Below are 19,779 nucleotides of genomic sequence, written 5' to 3' on the forward strand. Positions count from 1 at the left end.
CTACGTTTTACGGCGGAGAAAGGCCTCAGCGGGCCCCCGTAGGCCGGCTTCCGCCGACTTCATCTGTCATTGGTTGAGAGCGAAGTGGGCGGGTCGCCGAGGAGCCCGAGGAAGAAGGCGGTGGCGGTGCTGGTAACTGAGCGGAGCCCAGTGACAGGATGGTGAGGACGGCAGATGCGGCGACCGAGGCCTAGCTCTTGGCCGCGGTGCTGCGTCGTTGGGAGCAACTGGGAGTCTCTAGGCGAGGGCGTGGGCCATTTCGGAGTTGGTGGCGCGCAGCCCAGGGCCAGGCCTGGTGAAGGCTTAGGGGGAGGGCAGGAGAGGATAAGGAGAAGCCACCTCTGGGTGCGGCCGGCTCTGGCCTCGCACCCCCGACCCGGGGGCCAGAGGACGTCCGTGGACGTCCGTGGTTGGGAAAGGGCCCGTCTCAGCGGCTCGTCCAGTCACGAGACCCGCACGCCCGATCCGGAAAAGGCCTTTAGGCCGGGGCCTCCGGCGTCCCCGAGAGAGGGGCATAGCATCCCCTCCGTTTCCAGACGTTTCCCTACTCTTTTCCCTCAAAAGGCACCTCCGGCTGCATGGGGTATGCTGGTTGCCACCGCATGTGTTGGAAGCTGGCTTCTGGGATGCAAAACGGGAAGCATAATCCCCTATCCATTTTAATTTGCCTTCTGGGGATGAACCTTGAAATAAAGTGCAGCTGCCATTGAAATGTGGTAGTGAGTCCCCAGGGGACTGGATTTGGCTCTTAGAATGGTTGGAACTGTTGTTTTCTAAAGGGTTTATGAGCTCCCTGAAATTAGAAAATTTTGTGAATATGTATTTTTTTCAGGTAAAGAGCCTGTGCTGGCGCCAGGGGGGTACTTTGGGGAGTTTTACTTCAGTCGTTCATCAGATTGCCCCGCCAGCTTCAGGGCTGGCCCGCCACTCACTGGCCTCCAGTAGGTTTCTGCCCCTAAGACCGTCCTACCTAAAAACTCAGGAGCTGCTACTGAAGAGGGCTCATAACTGTAATCAGATTTCCAGAGGTGCCTTTCACCCCCTAAAAAGTTAAGAACCTGTTCAAAAAGAGCTCCGATTATCAGTATTTTTGCTATTTGTGTTGCTGAGGGTAACTCTAAAGGGACTTCTCTGATAAGCATCCATGGTATTTTTAAGATTATCACGGTTCCATGACAAGCATATCCTTTAAGGTGGCTTATAGATGTGACAGCCAAAGATTTACGGTACATGCTTCTTTGGTGTCTTTGTATATGTGAAAGGCGTTAATCCCGTTTTTTATTTTTGCTTCTAAACAGACTCCAGTTCAGAGTGATCTGGTTTACAGTAATTTTGAGACAGAAGACATGATTCCATACTCATGTTTCTAAAATTTTTTTGAAAGATGAACACTTTTTTAGGGTAGTTATACTGGAACGTAACTTGTCACCTGAGTTAGAATTGAGCAAAATTTAGCATTAGCTGATTCTTTTATGATTAAAAACCTTTCACTTGGCAAAGTAGACTAGAAATGTTCAACACTTAGTAATGTCCAGTGTCAATGGGCAGCAAATTCAGGTGTGGAGAGGGTCCAGTTTTGGCTGGAGGAATGTTTTTGCTCTTTTATCATCTTTAGTTGGTGACTTCACCATCTGATAATTTATTCAAAATGCTGTGTTAGATCTATACAAAACAAGGATCTAGCTGTGGCATAAATTTTCTACCTGCTAGAGTTTTGAGCATAAGAGAATTAAAATGAGTATACTTGAGGAATAATTAGTCTTTAAGAATTCACAAAAATGTTAGCTTTCATTTACATTGTTACTGATGAATTTTCCAAATTGTCTTATAAAATTCTAGACAACAGGAAACGAAAGGGGAGGAAGGCAATATAGAGAATAAGATGAGAAGCAGAAAAAATTGACAAGGCAGTTTTCCTTTTTCTTTTTTTACAGTGTGTGTATGTGTGTGTCATGTTTAAAAATACAGCAAATGGTTCTTTTGGTGATGTTTTGAGCAAAGCCAATTTTTAACATTCTCTCTCATAACACCCAGAAATCATTAACAATTGTTTGCGTATTCATTTGATATGAGTTTTTCATTGCTCTGTTTTTGGTTTGTTTCTTTTCGTTGCTTTCTTTTAACATTGGTCATGTTTCACCCTTTTTTTTCATTCCCCTGTCTGCAATCAACTTCTTCATTCCACTAAGGCTGGGCACAGAGTAAGTTTCTTCTCTTAGCTCGTACTAACAGCGGTGGTCGGGTGGCTGATTACTGGGATTTTCACCCTTTTACAGTCTCTCCAATAGGAAGTAGCCAACTTCCTATGCTTTGATTGGGTTGGTTCTTATTTGAATTTAATAAGACTGCCAGTTCAGGATCTTTTGCTGTCTCAAAAGACTATAAACTTTGTCTAACCTGAACTGTCCAAAGTGTGGAGTTTGGGCAAGGAAATTCCGCAGAGTATGACATTTGTTATGCGACACTCTAATGTAGTCACCTACATGAAACAAGAGTCTTAGTAAGAATCTTTACTAGTTTGAAATAATTTTTGTTTGGTCATTCCTATAGTTGTATCTTTAAACTGCTAATAATCTGGGTACACTTGAGCATAATCCAGAATACATGATAGAATTGAGGTCATTGATCATTATGAAGTATCATATCATACTAATATCTTTTTGAGCACCTTCAGATTGAACAGCTCATTCATTATCAGTCCCAAAGATTTTCATCCTGCGGTAGACGTACGCCCTTTATGAGTTTAAGGTTCTTTTTTTTTTTTAACTATAGAAATCTATTTTTTTTTTACCTTTTTCTCAAATGCCAGCTTCCCACATTAACTATGTACTTCAGTCTATATCCGAAGGGATCCCCCTCTAAAGATGAAGACTGTTCTCTCTCCAGGTACTTTTGCATTGATTACCCATGAGAGTTGAAACTTCGTAGTTGTTTTTAGTTTTACAGTAAGATGTCTTATCCACGAAGCTCTGGATTGAAACCATTTTTTTTAAGATCTTATTTATTTGACAGAGAGAGACACAGCGAGAGAGGGAACACAAGCAGGGGGAGTAGGAGAGGAAGAAGCAGGCTGCTTGTGGAGCAGGGAGCCCGATGTGGGACTCGATCTCAGGACCCTGGCATCATGACCTAAACCAAAGGCAGAAAGGCAGGTGCTTAAGGTCTGAGCCACCCAGGCGCCCCTGGATTGAAATAATTAAGTCACTGAACAAATACTAGCTGAAACTGCTCTTTAAAAAGAAGAAACTTATTTAACAATTTCTTTTTAAAGTATGCTAATTTTGTAATCTTGCATTATTTCAGTTACTCTGTGTCCTGATAACAGTTCCTTTCCTTTGTAATCATGTTGATATTTGTTGCAAGATGAGTCGTTTGTTTTAGTAATAATTATAGTTTCACACATTTTATTTTTGATTAATTTCAGTTCACAAAGTCTATGGTGGCAAAACTATTTTGTTTTTATTCTACTTTAGATACTTAATGTTTTCTTGGATGATATTAAGGAATAGTCATGCCTTCTTTAAAAGGAGTTAAAGGGCATGTACATTTATGGATGGGATGTCTGTATGGGAAAACATCCTGTTACAGAATGAAGGTGTCTGTTAATCAACAGGAAGAAATTGATAATTGTCCTTTGGATGACAAATATTTAAAATGACCATTGACAATATTCCATTAAATGACTGAATTAAGTGATGTTAATTTGTCAAATTTTGAAATTGTAAAATTAAAATTTTACAAGATTGAAGTTTTTTATTCTGTTATACTTAAGTGCAAAATTTATTTTTGTCATCTGAGACTGTATTGCAACTCTAAACCACCTCCTGCTAAATTTATCACTTATTTAGCTGATTTCTTTCTCTCTCTCTCTCTTTAATGCTCTAATGCACACGAAAGACTTAAAATGTTATTTTAAGTTAGGGAACCAAACTGAGGATACATAGGCCATTTAATCTAGGCAGTAAAAATATGACAGTGAGGATTTCTAATTAGAAGAGAGAACAGAGATCATAATTCAAAAGCATGTGTTTGTCCTATTGAAACTCTTTGAAACATAGGCTGGTTTTTTTGGTATTTTTTTTAAGATTTTATTTATTTGGGCGCCTGGGTGGCTCAGTGGGTTAAGCCGCTGCCTTCGGCTCAGGTCATGATCTCGGGGTCCTGGGATCAAGTCCCGCATCGGGCTCTCTGCTCAGCAGGGAGCCTGCTTTCCTCTCTCTCTCTCTGCCTGCCTCTCTGTCTACTTGTGATCTCTCTCTGTCAAATAAATAAATAAAATCTTAAAAAAAAAAGATTTTACTTATTTATTTGACAGAGATCACAAGTAGGCAGAGAGGCAGGCAGAGAGAGAGAGGAAGGGAAGCAGGCTCCCTGCTGAGCAGAGAGCCCGATGCGGGGCTCGATCAAGAAGCCCTGAGACCATGACCTGAGCCGAAGGCAGAGGCTTAACCCACTGAGCCACCCAGGTGCCCCACATAGGCTGTTTTTATGCCTTTGTACTATATAGCTAATAGTTTTTAGTGACAAATATTGTAACTTTTGGCTGCTTTTCCTCTAAATAGTTTTAGTCTAGTAAACATAAATTACAGAATTTTTTCTCTGTCACTACATTTTTAACAATTCTCTTCATTAATGTTCCTAAAACACTGGAATCAGTACATTATGTTTGACATTATAGCTGCAGAAATATGAATTACCATATCATTCACAAATGCCAAATTCCATAGGACCCCACAGTATATTTATCATTTTGCAATTTTTAAAACTCAGTGTCATTTATAGGTCTCTAAATGAATTGCTTAAGAAAGCCTGATTTTATTCTTGGTAAGTAGAATGATGACCTATATTGTGTATGCACACTGTTTATGACCAGAATAAGGCTGATTAGAACACAGTATGTTACCATACGTGTCTTTGTTTAAATGGTCATGATAACTATATGGATAACTTCTACTCTTTTGGGTTCTGGAATGTCTGCTTAGTTTAATTTACAAGGGGAGTTAAAGTTTAGGAGAACATCTTGTTTTGACGTCATATTTGACATTACCCTTGTCTCACCTTGACACTTTAAAGTTGGTGTTGGTATTAGGAGACCTGCACATCCCACACCGGTGCAACAGTTTGCCGGCTAAATTCAAAAAACTCCTGGTGCCAGGAAAGATTCAGCACATTCTCTGTACTGGAAACCTTTGCACCAAAGAGAGTTACGACTATCTCAAGACGCTGGCCGGTGATGTTCATATTGTGAGAGGAGACTTCGATGAGGTGATGTATTTCTCTTTCCATTCACAAATATTTCTTTTCTTGATACTTAGATGTATAAACTTTATCCTTTACACCTGAGTTTCTGAACTGTCATGGTCTTTTTATTGTTGTTAACTTCCCCAATACATTTTACTTACACTACTTTTTCCTTACTCTTTAAAAATCACCATGTTAGACTAAACATATTACCATACTTGTTCTAAACTGATTGATATGGACTAAAAGTGATTTTGTCACTTTTTTATAGTACTGTCACTTGGTTTATAAAGCTTTTATTACAGACTTTTCACCACTGCCTTTACTACCCTGTTCCAAGCCACCATATCACTTTCCTGTGTTCCAGCTTCCTCATTCTACCCTTCCTCCCTTCATAGTTAATTCTCCAAGTAGCAACCAGTGTGATCCTTTTTAGGTGAAGTAAGATCACATCACCACTATGCTGAAAACCCCACTGTGGGTCTCTAACTCCAGGGTTAATTACGAAGGGGGATGAGGAAGTTTGAGAAGGTGGTAAAACTGTTCTGGGTCTTGGTTGTGGCAGAGCTTACATAATTGTATGCATTTGTCAAAAACCCTTAAATTATACACTAAAAAGAGTAATTTTAGTATATGTGAATTATACCTCAATAAACCTGACTTTATTTTTTTTTAAGATTTTATTTATTTATTTTACAGACAGAGATCACAAGTAGGCAGAGAGGCAGGCAGAGAGAGAGGGGGAAGTAGGTCCCCTCTGAGCAGAGAGCCCGATGCGGAGCTCATTCCCAGGACCTCGGGATCATGACCTGAGCCGAAGGCAGAGGCTTTAACCCACGGAGCCACCCAGGCACCCCTAAACCTGACTTTAAAGAACAGTTAGAAGTTCTGAGATTGCAGCTTTGTTCATTAGTTAATAATGAGATTTTAGGCAAATTACATCTTTCTGGCCTCAGTTTCCTCTTATGTAAATATGATTGGAGTAGATGATTTTTAAGACCCTCAGCTCATACTAACATATTATTCAACATGATAAATCCAATGTGTGAAGAATTTTCTTTGCATTTTTGGGAATAGAAGCTTTTTCACAAATCAAAATTTAACTTCATTGGTGCTGTTTACTAGTGTTCCTTAATACAAAACTGAATAAGCATAGTGTCTTTTTCTTTTTTCTTTTTCTTTTTTTTTTTTTTTTTTTTAGTGGATTTTAAAAAAGAATTCAGATAACCTTTCACCTGGGGGCGAAAGACAGGGAGATGAGAAGGGAAGGGGCAGATTTCTTGTCAATAAACAGAATATAGGTTTGGTTTGTTAAAAACATATTTGGGGTTCTGTGTATATTATGCTAAAGACAAGTTGGGTAGCAAGAATTAACAATTTTTGCTTCTGATTTAGCTTAACTACTTACTAATTAATGTGTGACCTTGGGCAAATTATTTTAACCTTTCTTTGCCTCAGTTTCCTCATCCATAAAGTGGGAGTCATAATAGAACCTACTTCATAGGATTGTCAGTATTAAATAGGTTGATATTTATAAAACTTTTAGTGCCTGCTTCATACTAAGTGCTGTATGAGTGTTATGTAAAATTAAAGTCTGGGATATAATTTGAACACACCTAGCTTATAGGTCATATACCTAGGATTCTTAGAGGAAACTAACAACTTTAGGGGAATAATTATTCTCTACAGCTTTCCCTAAAGAACCCAGATTCTGTTTTTAAAAAAAAAGATAAACATGAGGCAGGGATTGCAGGATAAATTCCAATTTCCCTGAAATAAGGTATGTTTTGAGCATAGTTGTAGCCTTAGAGACTGAGGAGTAATCATATATTTAGTAAATGTGTTGGTTGTGGAGCACTGTATCAAAAGATCCACATGGGATTAAATACTTAACCAGGTTAAGTACTAAATCAATTGTTCTTTTTTTTTTTTTTTAAGATTTTATTTATTTGACAAAGAGAGATCACAGTAGGAGAGAGGAAGGGAAGAGATCACAGAGAGGAAGGGAAGCAGGCCCCCTGCTGAGCAGAGAGCCCGATGCGGGACTCGATTCCAGAACCCTGAGATCATGACCTGAGCTGAAGGCAGCGGCTTAACCCACTGAGCCAGCCAGGCGCCCCCTAAATTAGTTGTTCTTAAACATCAGCATCTCTTAAAAAAATATATGTGTGTGTGTGTGTATATATATGTATATGTATATGTATATGTATATGTATATGTATATATACGTGTATCTATATGTATATAATGTCTGTTTCTTATTCTAGAATCTGAATTATCCAGAACAGAAAGTTGTGACTGTTGGGCAGTTCAAAATTGGTTTGATCCATGGGCATCAAGTTATTCCTTGGGGAGATATGGCCAGCTTAGCCCTGTTGCAGAGGCAGTTTGATGTGGACATTCTTATCTCGGGACACACACACAAATTTGAAGCATTTGAGCATGAGAATAAATTCTACATTAACCCAGGTTCTGCCACTGGAGCATATAATGCCTTGGAAACGTGAGTTGTAATTCGGGAATTTTTTAAAGTTAGTAATTGCATGTGTGACATTTCATGAAGGAGGAATGCAACCATTTCGATAATTACAGCCTTTTGGGCAATTCTTTTGGTGATTATTTTCAATATATAACAACTAGAATTCTCCTTGAATCCAAATTGTTATACATTGAAATTTTTAGTGCTGGTGCTTTTTAGTACAAAACACTGACGTTATTTATATTTTTTTCCAGAAACATTATTCCTTCATTTGTGTTGATGGACATCCAGGCTTCTACAGTTGTCACTTACGTGTATCAGCTAATTGGAGATGATGTGAAAGTAGAACGAATTGAATACAAAAAATCTTAAAAGCCAGGCCTGTCTTGCTGTTTTTTTTTTTCATTCCCCTGTTCAAATCAAGTAATTAAACATGAGCCACAAAATTGTATCACTTTTATAATATTTTGCAGTAAAATATATCATCTTGTTAATACAATGTTCTAAGCTTCTTGTAAACTATAAGAATATATTCTGTTTCCATATTTGATTTCTATGAAAAAATGTCCATCATACAGTAAATGGTCATGTGTTAAGAAAAATTTATCCTTGTAAATATCTTCAAAGTTGATTATCTGGAACTTTATTACAAAAGTAGTGCATGAGGAAAATGAATCTAGATTTTCTTGTATACGTTTTTCTCTCCAGTAATAAACAGTTACCTTTCATTTATACTTCCTTGATAAGCTGTGTTTTAATTTTTAAAAATCATGAAAATGAGAGACCATATGAAACTGCGCCTAAGCATTAAAGTGATGAGGTAGATGGGTTGACTTTTGGGGCTCTCTCATTTCTTACAGTGCTCTAGAGGTCATAATGTTGGGCTCAGATTTGATTTTCTAAAAAATATACTATATTGACATATTAGCAAAATAATTCCTCAAACTGTTGCTTTAAATTGCCCTATTCCTATATTTCAGGTTTTAATTGTGTATGTACACACACATACACACACACACACCTATATATATATATTTTTAAACCAGTGTTTAGAAAGGAAGCACAGTAGAGTGAATATATAATGTAAAGAGTCTTCTTAGTACAATTACTTTCAACTCACTCTGGTTTGAGAGTCCAAGTGTTTGGCAATTTTCATAAAATAGAGCAAATTGATACTTCCCATTTTTAAGTTGTATTCAAGCAGTAAATATCAAGTGCTATTTTGTATCAGACTTTCAGTGCTTTCCTTAACCAGATCAAGAAAATACTTGGGGGGACGCCTGGGTGGCGCAGTTGGTTGGACGACTGCCTTCGGCTCAGGGCGTGATCCTGGAGTCCCGGGATCGAGTCCCACATCGGGCTCCCAGCTCCATGGGGAGTCTGCTTTGCTCTCTGACCTTCTCCTCGCTCATGCTCTCTCTCTCAAATAAATAAATAAAATCTTTAAAAAAAAAAAGAAAATACTTGGGGCCCCTGGGTGGCTTAGTGGGTTAACCCTCTGCTTTTGGCATGGGTCATGATCCCAGGGTCCTGGGATCGAACCCCTCATCAGGCTCTCTGCTCAGCGGGTAGACTGCTTCCCCCTCTCTCTCTTTCTGCCTGCCTGTCTGCCTGCTTGTGATTTCTGTCTGTCAAATAAATCAAATATTAAAAAAAAAAAAAAAGAATATACTTATAGGGGATTCTCATGTTTTTGTTCTAGGACTTACTATATGGAGAAAAAGAATTAAGCAATTTATTGGACAGATTTAAAGAAAAATAATACAGTTTTAAGCGACAAGAAAATTTTTAATTGTATCTAGCTAGAAATACAAGCATATATTACACATAACTTTTGTTACACAAATATCATTAGTACATGGAACTACATCAACCAGTTAATTACACTGTTGTAAACATTTCTGAACAAACTAAAGTTACTTAATGACTTCACGGTGAGTAACCATTCTATCCTAAATGTAGAAAGAGGACACAATTCACAACCAACCAACCCCCCCCACCCCACCCCGCTTTGGCACCTCATCAATTCACAAGACTGTCAAGTTCACATCAGGTGTTCTCCTTGTTCTTCAATTGACATCGATTGCATACATTTATTTAGTAAATCTTCTTCCTTTTTTTCTTCATTCATGTATGATTCAGAATCATTTGTAGAAACTGTAAGAAAAATAAGTTTATAATGTCTGTTTTGGAAAATGGAGATTTGTATATAAGAACAGCCTTCCAAAAAAATAAATAAATAAATAAATAAAATTGCCGATTTCTGCAAAAAAAAAAAAAAAAAAAAAGAACAGCCTTCAAAATGACCTGTCTTAGTAATAACCCTGTCACAAAAACAAATGGCTTGCAATTTTCAAAACTTAACCACTTCCTCCCCCCAAATCCCTTACTTTCTCAGTAAGTACTGTATTCAGCCAAGTTATTATATAGCACATTTTCTGTCACTAAGTCCTATATTGTCTTCACTTGTCAAAATGTTTTGGTTACAGGAAAGTCATAGCTTCAGCATTCCCCTCTCCGTAAGCATTAAGTTCCTACTCCTCTCTCAGGGATCACAGGGACTTTCCTCCTACCTGGGGTTCCTCCAGCTATTATTTTGGGACCTAGACTTACTTTCTCCCCTGCCATAACCCTCATTTCTTGGACTGTCACACAGCATTGGGATAGGGGTTCTGAAGGCCTGACTTCCCTACTTCCTATTTTCTTCCCTACTCACTGTAGGAACAACTACAACATTGTTTAACTTCCACTTAATCCTTCCCACTTTATCAATTCTGAGGAATCCTTCTGAGCATTCTTTCTTCCCCTTTGGCCCTTTTCATTTTGTAGTCTTCTGAACTTGAAGGATCCTTGGGCACCTGGGTGGGTCAGTAGGTTAAGCCTCTGCCTTTGGCTCAGGTCATGATATCAGGGTCCTGGGATCGAGCCCTACATCGGGCTCTCTGCTCAGCAGGGAACCTGCTTCCCCTTTTCTCTCTATGCCTACCTGCCTCTTTGCCTACTTGTGATCTCTGTCAAATAAATAAAAATTTTTAAAAATGCTGATGAACCGGGGCACCTGGGTGGCTCAGTGGGTTAAGCCACTGCCTTCGGCTCAGGTCGTGATCTCAGGGTCCTGGGATCGAGTCCCGCATCAGGCTCTCTGCTCAGCAGGGAGCCTGCTTCTCTCTCTCTCTCTCTCTCTCTGCCTGCCTCTGTCTACTGTGATCTCTCTCTGTCAAATAAATAAATAAAATCTTTAAAAAATAATGCTGATGAACCTGTAGGATCCTTTATGCTGATACTTACCAACTCTGGACTTATCTGAGTTGCTCTGCAAAATTTTGATACCACTTGGTTGGCTTGCTTCCACTGGTGTGTTGAATATTAAACAAAATATATATATAGGTGATACAGCCCTCATGAACTATGATGCCATACAAAATACTTTGTCCCATCCAAAAATGGCACTATTTCATAAAAGTGCTATGGCTTGAAAAAGTCATGTTTATGGCTCTGGGTTCTAACAAATTCATTCTGTTAAAGTCTCTGACCTTGATATTGTAAATACCTTTGTTTAGAAGTACCTTGAATCTTACTCCCCTGAGGTGAGTATGTTCTTTTAAACGAAAGCAGAAACTGTATTTCATACTCACTTGGAGAATTATAAGCAAATCACATTCTAAATTTTAATGTCTTCTGTAATAGAAATGAAATTAATGGGTTTAATATTTTTTTAAGCATAAGATCTTTCAAAATGCATTTTTAAAATTCCACATTTAGGGGCGCCTGGGTGGCTCAGTGGGTTAAAGCCTCTGCCTTCGGCTCAGGTCATGATCCCAGGGTCCTGGGATCGAGCCCCGCATCGGGCTCTCTGCTCCGTGGAGAGCCTGCTTCCTCCTGTCTCTCTGCCTGCCTCTCTGCCTACTTGTCATCTCTGTCTATCAAATAAATAAATAAAATCTTAAAAAAAATAAAATAAAATAAAATTCCACATTTACCTGATTGCATGAACAGTTTGCCTGGTTTTCTAAAAATCTTCAGTGACTTACATCTTGTTTTAGATGCATATCCAATTTTTAAACTATAAGAAAGAGAAGCATCTTAATTGGGACCAGCAAAATCAACAGCTGTTTAATGCATGTGGAGGACCATACAAATTCTTTTTATTAAGCTGCCAGCATCACCAACAAGACTCTTTCATTCTCCTATGAGTAATTAGCCCTGAAACACAAAGCTAACTATTTTAGTGCAGGTTGAATAATCAGTCTTCTTATTCTCTTTTTTTCTTATTTCCTTTTTTTGTTTATAGTTTTCTCCTGTGCAGAAGCAACCATATGCTCCTTCTGGAAGTGTTTGTACTATTTTGAATTTAAGTGGAAATTACTGAAAAGGCCAGTCTTGCCTATCTCTAGCTGATCAAGAAATTTTTACAATTCCACAAAATGTGTTCTAAAAAGAGTGGCATATCCCAGTGAGATCAATAAAGAGACTATAAGATCCTTTTGTGCTTTTCGTCTAACCTCTTCTGAATTTAGCCAAATGAGCCTATTAGGAAACAAGCTTTAATCTCATTTAGCTACCGTTCCAATAAAATTGGGGTGTATTTTCCTCTTTTTAAACAACAAGAAACAGACCCTTCTTTGTTTCTCACTGGTCGCCAAAGGGAATGCTGTAGGATCATTTCCGGTGCGGGTACAGCGGCCATGTCAAGGGTCCCTGAGTCCACTCTCTCCAGTTGGTGTCGCCATGTGGTGCAGGGGTAATGCTGCTTCTGTGAGTAACGAGAACCGAGGCGGCTCCTGTGATGAGTGAGGATACCTGTCATACAGATCACCTCTGTTAGAAGACCCTCTGGTGTCTTGTGAGAACTAGTGAGAAACGAACGAGGTGCACCTGCCTGGCTTTTGTGAGCTGTGCTGGATCACGTGCATGTACTGCCTCTTCATCAACGTCCGCAGATAGTTGGCGTTATAGATCTTAGCGATGCTACACAGATAACGCTTCTGGCCTGTGGTGAGGTCTGGATGCTAAAAGACAAGATTTATAGGCACTGTAGAACAAGAGGTTGGCAAAATTCCTCATCTGAAAGGGTGAATGTTCAGGAGAGCTGCACCACACGTACATTTTGCTTATTCAAATTCAGCTATGCTAATCTGGCCTAAAAGAGAAAGAAATGGCCACTTAAACAGTATACGTGTGTCCACCTGCCGTTTCCACTCAAGTGATTCTGATGTGTCTGAGGGGTGAGAACCACTGCCCTAGGAGAGTAAGGAGAGTAGGGGATATGCTGCTCTGTCCATGAGTCTTAGTTCCTGTGTGCCTCAGTGAATGTAGGCATCTTGCCCTCTAAATACAATTTTTTGAGGTATCCTGTGGCATCTGAAAACGACTCAACTACTCTACTTGGTCTTAACTAAAGAAACAGTCTTGGGGCACCTGGGTGGCTCAGTGGGTTAAAGCAGAGAGAGGAGCACCAGGGTGGCTCAGGGGATTAAAGCCTCTGCCTTCAGCTCAGGTCATGATCCCAAGGTCCTGGAATCAAGCCCCACATTGGGCTCTCTGCTCAGCAGGGATCCTGCTTCCTCCTCTCTCTAACCGCCTCTCTGCCTACTTGTAATCTCTGTCTGTCGAAAGAAAGAAAGAAAGAAAGAAAGAAAGAAAGAAAGAAAGAAAAGAAAGAAAAAGAAAGAGAGAGAAAGAAAGAAAGTCTTTTCTAGCACCAGAAGAATAACTGTCTGTGCTGAACATACTGAGGGATAGTCTATGGGTCTTTGGTAAAAGTAATTTTAACTAAGATTTTCACTTGCTGATTTTAGAAGATAACACTCACTTAAAATGTATATGTATGTGTGTATACACAGGATTTACTGAACTGAATAGGTAAATCCAGGGAAAAGTCAAAATGTTGGTCAGATAAATTGACCAATTTGCACAAATCTATTGTAATCTTCATTTGCACTACTCTCAAAACGATACTTCTGGCAGTTATGACCTTTAATAATGGGTAATAGAGGTTCGACTGTCTTAAAATGCTGACAGCCATTTTCTTTATTTGCTGCTTTCTAATTTTGCAGACCTTCAGTGGAATCTGAATGAAAATGAGTCTGGGTTTCCATCTCTGGACTGTAACTTTCCTTATCATAAAGCCCTCAAAGAACTCTTAGGATAAAGAATCTAGGGACGCCTGGGTGGCTCAGTGGGTTAAAGCCTCTGCCTTCGGCTCAGGTCATGGTCTCAGGGTCCTGGGATCGAGCCAGCATCAGACTCTCTGCTCAGCGGGATGCCTGCTTCCCTCTCTCTCTGCCTGCCTCTCTGCCTACCTGTGATCTCTCTCACTGTCAAAGAAATAAATAAAATCTTTAAAAAAAAAGAATCTGTAATGATAAAAATCCTTGTATTCATTTCATGAGTTTACTCAGCAGATAGTTATGGACTCCTGGATGTATGCTGAGTGTACCTTATCTTCTGAAGTGCCTTACCCTCTAAGTAGCTCATCTTCAATAATAAGTTCATCTCTGAATACAAAGAATTTGGTACTTCAACAAAATATTGGTATTTAGTTAGCATACCTTTAGAAAGGACGCATCTGTCATTGATTTAGGGATGTGAATTGCTTGAATTTGAGGAGTTTTCCACAACTCTTGCAGCTTGGCTATGTGTGTGTTCACTTTGTGTCCATCTTTGATTCTGTCTGTAGGCAAAGACATATTATGTGAATTGCATGAGCAAACATCAGCTCAATAAACTGATCATTAATAACTATATATTTACACGGGTCTGTGATTATCCTGGAGTAGGAGTATGAGTCATTCTGTTAAATTTGAAGAGACTGTATGATATGGCCATTTGGTTTTAGAGCATACAAAACTCTTAAGATATTTATGAACATTTACTACATATATGTCATTATATATAGACTACATTATTTTGAGCTCAGCTGAGATGCAAACTGTTGAAAGCAGCTTATTTTTGTTAGCTGACTGTATGTCAGACCACATTAGACAGGAATATACATGCAGAACTTGCACTGTAAAGATTTACAGCAATATTTTATCATTCATTTGACTTGAGCATATAGTATTAAAGTCAAGATAGAATAACACAAATTTTATATCTTTAATGAGACAGTGTTAAAAGGGCTTTGCAGAATTTTACTAAAACGTATTTTTACAGTTTCAGTTATTTCAATGTTTTTAATACTGATGTGGGTAGATTAAAAGAACAGTCATTTAATAAAAATAAAAGTTGAGGCATATCTAGAAGAATGAAACTAGTTTTCAGTTTCAGATATTACAACCAGAAACTTAATTTAGGGTATAAACTTCAGTAGCACTTTGGGGAAAAACAATATCTGGGAAAATTTAACTAGTAAATAACTCTTTATAACACTCCCCTTCTTCTCACATACTCAATCCCTCCCTTCAGACGGCTTTCTACCACTATGGTTAGTATCACTGTAAATCAGTTCGCATTTTCTTGAGTTTGACATAAGTGGAAACATACAGTATATATTCTGTTTGTCTAGCTTCTTTCACTCAACATAATTATACTGAAATCGATCAGTGTGTGATATGTAGCAATAGTTCATTTTTTTTATTGTTGGGTTATATTCCAATATATCACAATTTGATTATCCATCCACTTGTAGATGGACATCTGGATTGTTTTCAGTTTTACGCTAGTACAAATAAAGCTGGCAGAACAGATTTCTAAGTTAAAAGCTTGTATTTAGGAAGTCAAATTAAATAGCCATGGTTTTGTTTCAGTACTGACAACAAAGGTCACTACAGTTTTACATATTAACTTTATTTATTTCTTCCAGATTTTGACAAATTGGGAGAGTTAATTCAGATAAGTAAGGGTTATATGTGCTTTACTGAAGACTAACTAGTTTGCCAACAAATGGAAAATTCACCTGGAAATTATGTTATTATGACCTTTAAGATATAATTTGGAGTCTATAATAATAAAAGTTAAATTTTTTTAAAAATCCTTTTTCAAGTCATAAATGTGGACTAATTATCTAAGAATATATCTTTGTGTCCCCACTAATCAATATTTCTGAGATGCATTATTGTAGCCTGGACTGAAATTCAACTTCTCAAAACCTTGATAGCATTTCTTTACAGAACATGAAACATTTAAAAGTATTAAGGGCTCCTGGGAGGTTCAGTCAGGTAAGCAGCTGACTCTTGATTTAGGATCAGGTCATGATCTCGGGGTCTTGAGAGTGAGCCCCACATCCCAGCAGCAGCAGGGGGCCTGCTTGAGATTCTCTTTCCCTCTGTCCCTCCCCCTTTCAAATAAATAAATCTTTTTTTAAAAAAGATTTTATTTATTTATTTGACAGAGAGAAATCCCAAGTAGATGCAGAGGCAGGCAGAGAGACAGAGAGGGAAGCGGGCTCCCTGCTGAGCAGAGAGCCGCCCGATGCGGGACTCGATCCCAGGACCCTGAGATCATGACCTGAGCCGAAGGCAGTGGCTTAACCCACTGAGCCACCCAGGCGCCCCTCAACTAAATAAATCTTTAAAAAAATAATAGTTAAAGAGAAACAACCAACTGAAAAATGGGCAAAAGACTTGAACAGACTTTGGATGTCTCCAAGGGAGAAAGTACAAATGGCCAATAAACACATGAAAAGATGCTCACTATCACCACTCATTAGGGAAATATAAATAAAACAACGATGAAGTCCCATTTCATACTCAAAAGGATAACTACCATTTTAAAAAAATGAAAACAAGTGTAAGCTAGCATGTGGAGAAACTCAGACCGTGTGCATTGCTGGTAAGAATGTAAAATGGTGCAGCTACTGTGGAAACAGTGTGGTGGCTCCTCAAAAAATTAAACAATGATCACCATATGGTCCAACAATTCCATTTAAAAACCACAGTATTTATATGTATATATGCATTTTTAGGTATGTATATACACATATGTGTCTGTGTATTTTTCTCAGGTTCTGTAAGGACTATGCATTTTCCAAGGAAGGGAATGAATCCAGGTTTATAGATCATTGAATTGAAATTGCTCCCGCCTTGGGGCACCTGGATGGCTCAGTGGGTTAAGCCTCTGCCTTTGGCTCGGGTCATGATCTCAGGGTCCTGGGATGGAGCCCCACATTGTGCTCTCTGCTCAGGAGGGAGCCTCCTTCCCCCTCTCTCTCTGCCCTGCCTCTCTGCCTACTTGTGATCTCTGTCTGTCAAATAAATAAATAAAACCTTAAAAAAAAAAGAAAGAAAAGAAATTGCTCCCCCCTCAAAAGAAAAAAAAAATAGTGATATGCCTTTGGGGGTTTGTCTTACTCTTAATTCCATCAGCTTTATCCTTTATTTCAAGTGAGAGGAAAATAGCAGCATTGAGAAATATTTTATATTCTTTGAAGTTGTTCAAGTTAGAATTTTTTCCTTCAATTCATAAACCCCAGGCCATACTCTGTGCTTTTCAAACATCAATTATAACACAGTTCTTTTCAGATTCATTGCTATTTTGAAGCACTCTTTTTAAAATGCTTGATGTGGGGACGCCTGGGTGGCTCAGTGGATTAAGCCGCTGCCTTTGGCTCAGGTCATGATCTCAGTGTCCTGGGATCGAGCCCCGCATCGGGCTCTTTGCTTGGCGGGAGCCTGCTTCTCTCTCTCTCTCTCTGCCTGACTCTCCGCCTGCTTGTGATCTCTCTCTGTCAAATAAATAAATAAAATCTTTAAAAAAAAAAATGCTTGATGTGAAATGTCTTAACAAGAGAGAAAGAACCTGCTGGATTGTTCTTTGAAAATCTAAAAGACTAAGGTCACCAGGATGCTAATAAAGTCTATTTTTAAAACTCCATTATGTTTGTAGTTATAGCAAAATTAGCATCTCTGAACCATGTATTTTGGTAGGTATCATCTGCTTTATATGTTCTACTTACCAATATCTTTGGAATTCTGATAATAAGAATGTCCAGCTGATCTGTTGGAGGGAAAAAAGATTTAAATAATATGTAATAATTGACAGCTTTATAAGCATTAAAGAAAATATTTCAAATGAAAAAAGGCAGTATTGCATATGCTTTTTACTTTTCATGTTTCTATCAGATGGAATATCTTGCAAATTTTCTCCTGTAATCCTGGTTATATCCTAATGGCCCCAGGCTTTTTCAAAGTGGGTTATCTGAGGTTTTTACTATACTAGAAAGGATTTATCTTAAGCCAGATTTGGTCTTACTTTTAAAGCCTTTTAATCTAATTCCTGCATTGAGCTCAATAAAGAATTTGGGCTTCTGTGTTATCTGTGGTATTTCCTGGCTCTCTTTACTTTTAATAAAGCAACTTAGATATGAAAAAGACTATCTTCTTTACTGTACGTAATTAAGGTATACTGGAATTGATAAATTGGTCTGGAATGTTTCTATTTTTGTACAAGTTCTTTTTTTTCCTCTTTCAAATTAAGACAGAACACACATCCTTCCTACTTCCTTCCATTTATTCAGTGACCAAGTGTTCATTGATCTCCTGATATATGAGGATCCAGCACTTAGTCAAACACAATAATGAACAGAAAAGAAAGCCGAGACCCCATCTTTAACAGCCTTCTAGGGGCCCCTGGGTGGCTCAGTTAAGCGGCTGACTCTTGATCGGGGTTCAGGTCATGATGATCTCGGGGTCCTCACCCAGTGGGGAGTCCGCTTAAGGATTCTCTCTTTCCCTCTGCCCCTCCCCCTCCCGCGGCCTCCGCACTCTCTCTCCCAAATAAATAAGTGTTTTTAAGAAAGTCTTCAATCCACTATATATATGTAAAGTGGTCATGGGTGCAGCAGGGTGAGCTTTTGGAGAAACACCCTGCAGATTTCACTCTTAGGGAATAACTGATGGAAGCCGAGAGGTCCTGAAGACTAGTTGTCATCAGCATCCAGGAAATAATAGTAAAAAAAAACCTGCTCAAAATAAAATGGATTTATGAAGAAAAACTTCAGGGGGAAGAAAATGTCAAATCAAGGTGCCTCTAATATTCATAATTATCTGTCACATCGGCATTATGAATTCCCTGGACCTAAAGGTGGCTAATGTCGCACACACGGAACTGATTTATTGACTTGGAAACCCTGGGTTGAACCTGTTTCTGCTGGGCCCTCATCCCCCTCTTTTTTATAGAGATCCTGTGGGAGACTGCATGTTTTCCAGCAGGTTTCGCAGCGCCCCCTCGAGGCAGAAAAATGCACCCAAGCAATTGTCGCAGTCACCGCGTTTAGTCATTGCACCAACACTCAATCCTACCTCACAAGCCCTTCCCCTAAACAGTGAGTCGGCTTCCATCTGTCCTACCCCGAGCACAACAAAGGTTGTCCCCTCCTCTCACTTCACCAGTCCACCGGGGACGAGTCCTTTGGAGCAGCCAGCTCCCACCCCCTCCTCCACAGGGGATCACGACCCGGAGCCGGTCGTCGTCCTCCCTAACCCTTCAGGGCCCCTTAGCCTCACCCGCCGCCGCCACCCTCGGTCCCGGCCACTGCGGGAGGCTCTGCGGAAGAGCTGCATTCTGTCCAGTCGGACACCGGACCTTGGCCGGGCATCTCCTCCCCGGTGCCCGGACCTCGAGCGGTGTGCGGAAGCAGCTTTCCCCTCTCCCCTCCCCCGTCAGCACGCGTGCGTCAGGCCGGGCGATATTGGGGGTGAAGAGGCGGACGCCGTATTCTAGCCCCCTCCGATGTGCTCCGGACACTGCCCGAATAGCTTCGGGAGAGCGGGGAGGGCAGATGCACGACGTTGGAATAAGTTGGGGGAGGGGCAGTTCTTTAGTTGATTGCGCGCTTGCACGGTTTAGTACACGGGATTAGTACATGCCCTCTAAAACAGGAGGTGCCTTCCAGACCCTCAGTATTCCAGACCCTCTACAAATTTGCAAATCTTGAGTGTCACCATAAAGGTCAAAGACCAGGACGCAAATCAAGGACCGAAGTCCCCAGCGCAGGGATGCAGAATGTTAGCCGTTATCCGTTATCACCAAGGCAACCAGGCGTCTCTAGCATCCCAACTGCCAATTTCCGCCACCTACTTCGGCGCACGCGCACACCGCCTTCCCTGCCCACCTACCCG

General features: G+C 39.7%; 2 protein-coding genes across 3 annotated transcripts; one reads left to right on the top strand and one right to left on the bottom strand.

Moving 5' to 3' along the window:
• Positions 1-58: 58 nt before the first annotated feature.
• Positions 59-8,454, top strand: VPS29 (VPS29 retromer complex component). Of its 2 annotated transcripts, XM_044244290.1 has the most exons (5): positions 71-161; positions 2,190-2,201; positions 5,074-5,265; positions 7,509-7,744; positions 7,975-8,454. In XM_044244290.1, exons 1-5 carry the CDS (start codon positions 159-161, stop codon positions 8,090-8,092), a joined length of 561 nt encoding a protein of 186 aa, XP_044100225.1. In that variant the 5' UTR covers positions 71-158; the 3' UTR covers positions 8,093-8,454. The 2 variants fall into 2 exon arrangements, with proteins under 2 accessions (XP_044100226.1, XP_044100225.1); XM_044244291.1 differs by lacking the exon at positions 2,190-2,201 and having other exon boundaries at positions 59-161.
• A 1,271-nt stretch (positions 8,455-9,725) lies between these two features.
• FAM216A (family with sequence similarity 216 member A) lies at positions 9,726-19,718 on the bottom strand. The gene is made up of 7 exons (XM_044244293.1): positions 19,165-19,718; positions 17,616-17,656; positions 14,272-14,393; positions 12,600-12,729; positions 12,337-12,520; positions 11,701-11,783; positions 9,726-9,877 (listed from the first exon to the last, which is right to left on the bottom strand). Exons 1-7 carry the CDS (start codon positions 19,254-19,256, stop codon positions 9,765-9,767), a joined length of 765 nt encoding a protein of 254 aa, XP_044100228.1. The 5' UTR covers positions 19,257-19,718; the 3' UTR covers positions 9,726-9,764.
• Between the last annotated feature and the right edge of the window lie 61 nt (positions 19,719-19,779).

Source organism: Neovison vison, chromosome 3, assembly GCF_020171115.1.
Source record: "Neovison vison isolate M4711 chromosome 3, ASM_NN_V1, whole genome shotgun sequence".
In the NCBI taxonomy this organism is placed as follows: domain Eukaryota; kingdom Metazoa; phylum Chordata; class Mammalia; order Carnivora; family Mustelidae; genus Neogale; species Neogale vison.